At 39.5% G+C, this 9698-nt stretch overlaps 1 protein-coding gene across 1 annotated transcript in view; it reads left to right on the top strand.

Annotated features, from left to right (window-relative positions):
* Positions 1-3509: 3509 nt before the first annotated feature.
* Positions 3510-9698, top strand: part of NCAPG2 (non-SMC condensin II complex subunit G2) — a 30131-nt gene continuing 23942 nt past the window's right edge. The window contains exons 1-7 of the mRNA XM_063303391.1: positions 3510-3608; positions 4758-4946; positions 5689-5803; positions 6634-6794; positions 7561-7695; positions 8456-8550; positions 9396-9465. Coding sequence (XP_063159461.1) covers positions 3531-3608; positions 4758-4946; positions 5689-5803; positions 6634-6794; positions 7561-7695; positions 8456-8550; positions 9396-9465 — 843 coding nt within the window. The 5' untranslated portion in view covers positions 3510-3530. The remainder of the gene's footprint in view (positions 3609-4757; positions 4947-5688; positions 5804-6633; positions 6795-7560; positions 7696-8455; positions 8551-9395; positions 9466-9698) is intronic.

Genomic DNA, 9698 nt, shown 5'->3' with positions numbered 1-9698 from the left:
TTCTTCTCAATCTAGCCAATAGCCCTGGGATCTCCTAGTGGTCTCCCATCCAGGTATAACCAGGTCCAGCCTGCTTAGTTCTTCAAGATCAGATAAGGTAAGGTGGAAGGTGCTCTGCTTCTATTTACCAGAAAGCAACAGTAAACCATATATCAATATATGCTTTGAGACTCTTGAATCTAATTTGTGAACTGGCTGCCAGTCCTTTCCCTGTCTTATGAAAGTAAAGGTAAAGGTTTCCCTTGACATTAAGTCCAGTCGTGTCCGACTCTAGGGGGCGGTGCTCATCTCTGTTTCCGAAGAGCCGGCATTTGTCCGTAGACACTTCCGTGGTCATGTGGCCAGCATGACTACATGGAACGCCGTTACCTGCCCGCCGAAGCGGTATCTATTAATCTACTCACATTTGCATGTTTTCAAACTGCTAGGTTGGCAGGAGCTGGGACTAGCAACGGGAGCTCACTCCGTCTCGAGGATTTGAACCGCCGACCTTCCAATCTGCAAGCTCAGCAGTTTAACCCGCAGTGCCACCGCGTCCCTGTCTTATGAAAACTCCTGCCTTATATATCACGCCATAGATTAATTAAGATGCTAATAGCCTGTAGAACAGTGTTTCTTAACCTTGGCAACTTTAAGACGTGTGGACTTCAACTCCCAGAATTCCCCAGCCAGCGAATTCTGGGAGTTGAAGTCCACCCATCTCAAAGTTGCCAAGGCTGAAAAACACTGCTGTAGAACAAGGCGATGATAAAATGCACTTCAACCCAAGTTAATAGCGCATTTTTTTTCCTTATCGTTGTACATTTCTGGCTTGCATTCCAGTTATGCACGGGGACCATGGGAGCTGTAGTCCATGCCATCTGGAGGGCCCCGAATCTGGGAGAGCCGACTTATGCATCAAAACGAGATCTGCGACAGCACCCAGCAAAAGCCCCAAGTGCGCACGCGCGGCAAGCCCCTTCTTCCTCCTCCCTTCCAGGGCAGCCGTGAGTCAGGTTGCGTGCGCATGCTCAGTGAAAGTAGTTTAGTGGCGTCGGCCGCGGGAGAATTCGAATCGGGCGGCGGAAGCGCCAAATGGAATCGATGGCGTCTTGGCTGTGAGTTAGAGGAAAGAGAGCCGAGCCGCCGCTGTCCGCGGGAAAAATCGTACGTTTGCACTGTCGCCGGATGAGTTGGACGTGGCAGTGGTGGGGAACGTCTCCCAGCTCGAATCCCATATGAGGGAGCCTGAAAGGGGAAGGCGTTCAAGTTACTAGTCCGCAAAAACCAGCAGCCAGGCGCTGGAGGTACCAGAATACTTTATCTGATCTTGAAGAACTAAGCAGTTTGGACCTGGTTATACTGGTGTGTGTGTTTAATCCTCCTGCAGCTCTGCTGGTTTCGGATTATGGGCATTGACATAATCCATGGGGAGAGGGGGAGAGGGAGAAGAAGGGTGCATGGCTGTTCCTCTGACAAGGACTATCCTAAGTGAGTTTCATGGTGCCCGGTATGTGAACTTAACATCTCAACGTGATTCCAACACGAGTGTGTATGTGTGCCTGTGTATTTGTGTTTCTGACCCAGATAGGCAATCCTGTACTTGGGTATGTGCAGACTTTGGTGCAGCCCCTGTCCGGCTCTATGGAATACAGTAAAAGGTTGGACATCCCTATTCACTTGATTATCTGTGAAAAGGAATATTTGCCTCGGTTTTCTGGCAGTTGGGATGGGGTGTGATTGCTAACTTTTCAATATAAAAAAGGTAAGATAAAAATATAATAGTACCAAGAACATTTATTACGATGATCAGAGCTGCCTGTACAATTTGGGAGTGAAGCTATAAAGCCCTTAGGGTAATTCTCGCAGACACTGACAAGCCTTTTCAAACTTTCAACAGATGTTAGATTTTTATGGCCTTTAGAGTGGTATGGCTGGATTCTAAATTTATTTCTACTGTGCTATTTTTATTTTGCTTTACTTGTATATAATACACTTCCAGATTATGAGGTAGAGGGTTGGTATAGAAATACTATAAATAAGAAGTGAAGTTTAATTCCTGACAGCAGCAAACTATCAGAATAAATACGTTTTTACTATGAAAAATAAGCAGGAATGCAATGTATAACACTGCGCTGCATAATGTTTTTACTTTTCAGAAAATATATTGAAAGTAAAAAAATTGTACAGCACAGTATTATTATTTTAGCTTGTATTTTATGTTTGGTCCTCCTCTTTTACTTTTAAACAGTTTGTTAATTGTTTCGTTCTGTACTGAGATAAAGTTTGACTGACTGGTTACCTGAAATGCAGCACAGTAAGTTGGTTAGGAAGATTGCAAGCCATAATTAGAGCTACTTTCTGAGTTGAACTGGTCCTGAGCCCATTATTTAATCTAGCATGCTTAAAAATGTATGCATGTTGTTGGAAAGCTGGGGACCACCAACACAGTACAGTAATCCATGGGTAGTACTGAGCAAATTGAAAGTGTCTTGCCGCTTTTGTAAACAAATCCTTTGGTTTACATATGACTTCTCAAAAGGCGATCTTTATATCCTTCAGCATTATTTGTATAATTGTAAATGATGGCAGTTCCCTGAATTATAAATCTCATCTCCTGCCATTTCTTCTCCGAAGAGCTAGTCTATGGGCTATCTGGTGGCACTGTCTCAAGCCACATCAGGTGGATCAAGTGGTCAACTGTACCAGCTATACCTATCCATGGCAGAGATTATGGCTATAGACCACTCAGAGCCCATTATCCTCAAAACTTGCTAAACTTTTAAAGTGCAATTTCAAGAAGCTGCTTTATCCTTTGCTCAGCATATGGTGATTGCTAGACACAGTTGTTTTTTGAAAACCAGTGGCTGTCTTGGGCTGAGCCAATACTATGAGTTTATTTCTGCCTTAAACTTCTAGCGCAGCCATTCTTAACCTTGGTTTCTTCCTGATATGTAAATTTCAACATCCATCCATCCATCCATCCATCCATCATGATGATGTTACGTAGTTGGGTAAGGAAACGTCTGCAAGCCAGAGACCACCAAGGATTCCACATTCATTCATCATATTTATTTGGCCTCCCATCTCACAAAATGTGACTCTGGGTACAGTAATATAAAAACAGTTAACAAGTAAAAAAAATAATATGATTAAAAGGCAAGGAGAGGGCAACAGATATTAGTAGCAATGGAGCCACCTCAGCAACTCACCATTCCCTTGGGACCCCAGGCCTGATGACATAACCAAGTTTTGAGGGACTTATGGGAAATTCCCAGGGATCGTTAGGAATTCTGGAAATTGAAATCCATACTCCTGAAAGCTGACCAATCTAGTGATTTATTAAATTTGATACCGGCAAATTTATTTTACTTCATGTTGAGGTGTAATTCCACAACTTTGGAACTGAAATCTTGATCTGGTAATAAGCTTAAACTTAAGTGTCCTATGAAATTAGAAGTTTGGCTGAATTGCAGTTCATTTAATGTGTTATTAAATTCTTTGTTACAATATGTTCCCCCTAGACTTCTGTGAAATACAAATAATACAACATGACAAAACGTGAGGCTTTCCTGGGGACTGTATTTCATGGCCCCATTGAGGAGTTTTTGCATTTTATCCAGCTTCACGTAAGTAAATATGACCAAACTTTTTGTATCCAGATTTGGGAGGGAGGGAGGCAGTCAACCTTTACATACATAAAAAACAGGTGGAGCTTTGATCACACCATTGTGGACACCATCTTGACTTTTTTGGCCATACCCTGCAGGTACCCCAGGTGGTATTCCTTTAGCCTTCCCTGTCCATATCCCATAATTTTTCCTTCCTTCCCACTCCAGGGCTTCTCTTTCTGCATGTTAGACTACAGCAGTGTTTCTTAACCTTGGCAACTTTCAGATGTAGGGACTTCAACTCCCAGAATTCCCCAGTCAGCTATGCTGGCTGGGGAATTCTGGGAGTTGAAGTCCACACATTTTAAAGTTGTTAAGGTTGAGAAACATTGGACTAGAGAGTAAGGACCAAGAAGTCTTTCCCAATGCTCTATTTTGTTGAGTTTCTCTGGAGTTTTTTTAGGGCAAACCTTTCTATAAAAACACTTTATTTGAAAAATCAATGATTTGGCAAATAGATAATTGATAGATGATAAAATGGCTGAACTTTGGAGGGATCATTTCTTGATGTAGATTTAATGATGATGGCTTGATGGCTTTATAGATTTAAGTTGCAGCTGGGCTTAGGTTCAATAGAAAAAAATAGCAACCTAACAAATTGCTGAAGGTAATTTTAGAATTTTTCAAAGGAAAGCTGGTAATGAAGCAACTACCTAGAGTGCTTTTTGGCATAAGTGATGATTTCTTGAGGTGAGACACTTTGGGGTAATTCTGTTATTCAAAAAGGAGCATTTCTATTGTGTCTTACTTGTTTTTTGTTAGCATCTTATTTTATCACTGATCATCATATTCATCCTGACAGTACTGATATCCAAAGTAACGACTTCAACAGATACTTATATTTCATTTGGTCTTTCGCAGTATTGTTCTGCTTGAGACCAAGATTTTTCATTGTCCAACTCTTCGGATGTTCCGAGTAGACATGTATAATTGTAGGGATCTAATTTTAAGGCTTCTAAATGAGGAATTTAAAAAATAGAACTGAATTTCCACTTTTTAAAATTGATATTTGGTGGCATTTTAAAGCCCAAACCTGGTGTTATAATACAATGATGTGAAGTATGAAACAGTTTGTTGAGTGACGAGCTATTTTTCACCATTTTTTAGAAGGATACCTCCGATTCCTTTGATCTAAGTGAACTGCTTCAAGAGCTATCAAGAAAGCAAAAGGAAGCAGTGTGGGGGAGATTGAAGGACTTGTTAGCAAAGGTTTTGCTAGATAATCCCATAGAAGAATGGCAGAGAGAGAGAGAAGAGAGAGATGATGCTATGGAAACTGAAAAAAATGCAGCAAAGGTAATTTTACCTGAATATGTTTCAGTTACTAGCTATTATGCTTTTGTGTGCACTTGGCCTATTAAAAGTAACATACTGGTCTGTTTTCTAGGGTGCACATATTATCCAAGCTATAATGTGACTCTGTACTGTCTGTTACTTTGGACTGGAATAGTGATTTGAGCTAATTATTGTCCATTTAAAAATAGGTATTTCCTTGATTTTCTTCCCAGAGGTATTTAATATATATTTCTATTTATTTAAATTTAGTATAGCTGCCCAACTCCAATGGGCGTTGAGCAGCATACAACCTCCGCCTCCCTCCCCCAAATCCATAAAAACAGATGCAACATCAAACCACCCAGATAGCCCAAAATAAAACAATCTAAAAAATGACACAGAAATAAAATATGGCCCGTACATGCAGTTAGTCATACTCTGCATATGGATGCCATACCGCTTGGGGAAAAAAATCTGTCTTCTGCCATCTACTTTATCTGTACAAATATTTATTTAAAGAAATAAATTTTATTAAGTGCATTTACTATGGAGGACACACTTAAGTGTTCTTAAAGCAAATGGACCTATATCCAAATCACACCAAGCCAAGAGTTCTTTCAAAATCTTATTTGCTAGATCTTTTGCAGTTCTTCCAAAAACGTGTTTGCTGGATCTTCTGAGCTTGCTGTTTTTGTATCTTTTGTATCTTTTTTTTTGAAAATCTTTGTCTCTCTTTTGAATTATATTGTCTCTGAACTTTCAGGAGCAAACTACAGCTGTGATTCAAGGTGTAGCGACTGTCGTTACTGCATCCATTCCTGCAGTAGATGAAAATGTTAACATCAAAGCTCTTTTAGAATGTGCTCTGATATTAAATGGTAAGTATTGTGCGTGTGATGAACATAACTGTATGCCACTGGCAGTAGTCCTGCCCGGACGCTTGTGACTTTTTTCCATGGAATCGCATATTTGCTTAAATTACTTCTAATTCATTGAGGTTGTACTTCAGTGGTGCAATTTAGAATGACTGTATATTCCCTATAAATGCTTAGCTCTTAGTTGTTCTGAAGATTCTCATAACAGCAAGCTAGTAATCTAAAATGTTGATGTAAATTCTGAATCTGCTGATGTGTTTATAACTTGAATCTTTGAGTATGGAAGTGCTTCCCAAGCTTAACATTCCTTTGATTGTATGAGTTTCAGATTGGAAAACATTATGGTTAATTTTTCAAAACCAAGGAGGCTTGGACACTGATCTATCCAGAACTGCATTAACCTTGCATGATGTACCATTCTCTTCCTTAAGGAACATGTAAATATAGGCATATTAAAACTAACACTGAAACACACTTTCTAAAAGGTTTTTTACAACTGGCCTTTTGGATATCAATGCTTCAGATATTCATGACTGTTATTCTAAATATACCTAAATGCAGCTTTGTCATATGCAAAATGCGGTGCCCGTTTATCAATAAGCTCAGTTAATTCTACAATTTTTTATACGCGCACACACACACACACACACACACACACACAACCTGTTTTATACTATTGAGTTTTATTATGTACTGGTCTTTGACCACCATAAAGATACTTGATACCTAATAGCCACCTTTAGCAATAAGTCTTTAGAGGCATATGAAGATTGCAAACGTTCTTTCTGTTGCCCCCAAATCCATTGCATTTTCATTAAATAACTGTGTTACAGGCATGCTTTATGCACTACCTGATTCTGAAAAATCTCTGTTGGGAGCCATTCAGCGCCTGTGCGAATGCTGGTGGGAGAAGGGACTAGAAGGAAGAGAACAATTTGGGAAAACTGCTTTCGTTATGCTTCTGAAGCGGAGTCAGGGGAAGAAAGTTGTTGCGGTATGCCATACATGTTCAATGTCCAGAAGTATATGTACATGTTTATGTTGGAGATAGACTCTGTAAGTGCCACTTTTTTTTTTTATGTACATCACAACTCTTTGAAAGGGGATTAGTTTTCTTTCCTCTGGATAAACCTGAGGGAAGTCGGATGCTTTTAGAATGGCAGGAATGGATGAATAAATTGTATCTCTCCTGGGTTGAATTATGTGCCAAGGTAGTCTAGCAAAGCATCCAGGCTCCAAAATTTATGATCGCAGCAAGAAGGTCTTCAATGTCAACTCATGAGAACTATTCAAGAGTCAGCACCCAACACAGCCTTTGTCAACCTTTTGACCCTGGAGGAACCCTTGAAATATTTTTCAGGCCTCGGGGAACCCCTGCACATTCAGGCTCAAAATATAGGCCGGAAGTTACAAAATTATTATATTTGTTTCATGGGTAGGCCCGTATATATGCATGAACAGTGTTCTTAAACTAAAAATAAAGAACAAAACCTACCTCTTTACTGTGAAGTTGCCCGAATTTAAAATAATTTTTTTAATCAGTCATGATCTCCCAAGGAACCCCTAGTGACCTCTTGCGGAACACTAGGGTGCCACAGAACCCTGGTTGAGAAACCCTGACCCAACCAGATGATGCTCCAAGCTCATGGATGCCTATTGCTGGTGATCACAACACTTGCATTTCTCATTCTCATACTTTCTGCAAATTTATGTCCCTTGCCTTATCAGTGTCATGAAGTAATCGTACTCATCTCCTTTAGGGGGCAGATATATCGCGCCTATGGCACCTTCATCGGGCCCTGCTGTGTTTCGATTATGACTCAGAAGAGAGTAACGAAATTAAAGATTTGTTACTTCAGTGCTTTATGAATGTGGGCTATATTAAAAAAGAAGAGGTATGAATCTGCATGTTTTTAAATGTGTGTGGACTTCTCGTAATATTTACACCGGAGTAGTGAAATCATTGGGTTAGATCAGCTGCTATTTTATTTTGCGTTATGTTATTTGTGTTTATGTTATTACCTGCCCAGAGTTCCTCCTTGGGGGAGATAGGCTGCGACAAAAATTTGATAAATAAATTAAATTAAATTAAAAATTCATGTTTTTAATTATGGGTTGTATTTTTATTCGGTTTTTATTTTGCTTGAATTGGCCACCCAGAGTCATGTATATGAGATGGGTGGACTTATAAATTTAATTAAGTAAGTAAGTAAGTACCTGCAGCTCAGATATATCCAGAAAAGGAACTTTAAAGAGGGAGTGAGGTTTATTGTGGGTTAAATATGTTACCAGAACCTGAATAATGCAAGATAGACTTCCCTGCTTTCTTGAAGAAAGTAGTCAAAGCTTACTTTCTGGGGGTGCTTAAATTTTATTTGCTCAATGCTCTTCTTTAGAAACTTGCTTTAACTACGCACTTTGCCGTGAACATATTTAAAAGCTTTCAAGAGCTTTTAAATATGTACCATTTAGTCCTATTAAAATTCACTCAAGAATTAAGTCCAGTGGTATTCAGTAGACTGTATCTCCCCTCCCTAAATTATGTAGGATTCTAGCCTTAAGTAAACGAAAGACAAACCATATGAATATTACAGTACTCAGTTTAAAAGGGTTTCTGTCTTCTTAAGGAGTAATATTGTCTGGCTTTTTTTCCAGGGAAGAAGATTCTTGAGCTTTCTTTTCACCTGGAATGTAAATTTCATTAAGATGATACATGGGACTGTTAAAAATCAACTGCAGTGTTTTCCTAGGTAAGTTTCTCATCCTACAAAATGGTGACTTGTGGGGTTTCCTGAACTCTGGTTTGTTGGTCATGGGCAGATGCTCTAACCTGCATACGTTACCATGTCGCCCTCACTTGCTTATCAATTTGAAACATTAATAACTTGCAGAAACATGCTGAGTGTTCCATCTTCATGGAGATTCACTTTACCTATTTGGCTACTTAAAATGGTGAAGGTATGAAGATGGTAAATACTTTTTTACAGGAAGCTGTTTCTGTAGAAGGAGTCTTGCAGAACTCTTTTGGGGTCTGTCTCATCCACGACTAGCAGGAAGGTGTTAAAACTGCAGAGCATCTGTTCACAAACTCCAGAAAATAAATGTATTATTAGAAGATACAGAGTGAGATGCTGAACAGACTTTGAGCACTTATTACAGGTAGTCCTCATTTAGTGACCACGATTGGGACCAGCAACTTGGTCATTAAGTGAAGCAGTCACCAAGTGAAAGGCCAAAATTCTTACTTCAGCTTTCCTTTGCTTTACAGACCTGTGAAAGTTGTTAATGTGAGGACAGGTCGCAAAGTTACTTTTTCATCACTGTTGTAACTGCGGATGGTAACTAAACAAGGCAGTCGCTAAACGAGGACTACCTATAGTTACAGCAACTAAAGGAATCCTTTATGTTTAGAGGCCATAGGGAATGTAACAAAATGTTGAGGCTTAAGGCAAATTGTTTTATATTCTACCAGACCTCAAAAGTGCTAAAATAGAATTTTGGCTTGGGAGGGAAATTGCAAATGCCTGGAAGTCTTTTGAAACTAAATAAATGCCTGGAAGTTCACCGTGGTGTGTCTGTTAATTTACTGACCCAGGTCCCTGATGAACCATGTTGCTGAGGTTTACTTCAGAGCCTGGAAGAAGAGTTCAGGGGAGATACTAGAGGTATTATGTTTCAGAAAAATTAAAATTCATTAGAAAATGGATTTAAGGAAAATAAAGAAATGGTTAACATGTATTTTCAGATGCATGGGCATTTTCAGTTTTCATGTAAGTGTGCCTTCATAGGCAGGTAGATAGGTTCACACATCTCACTGGCTAATAGCTGGATTCGTGCAACATACTAAGCTTGAATTGGTGTGAACGCAAGGTATTTGGAGTTTGTCAACACTGGTTTC

Source organism: Candoia aspera, chromosome 4, assembly GCF_035149785.1.
Source record: "Candoia aspera isolate rCanAsp1 chromosome 4, rCanAsp1.hap2, whole genome shotgun sequence".
In the NCBI taxonomy this organism is placed as follows: Eukaryota; Metazoa; Chordata; class Lepidosauria; order Squamata; family Boidae; genus Candoia; species Candoia aspera.
The sequence above is the reverse complement of the archived record's forward strand: the minus strand, read 5'-3'. Positions and strand labels throughout refer to the sequence as shown.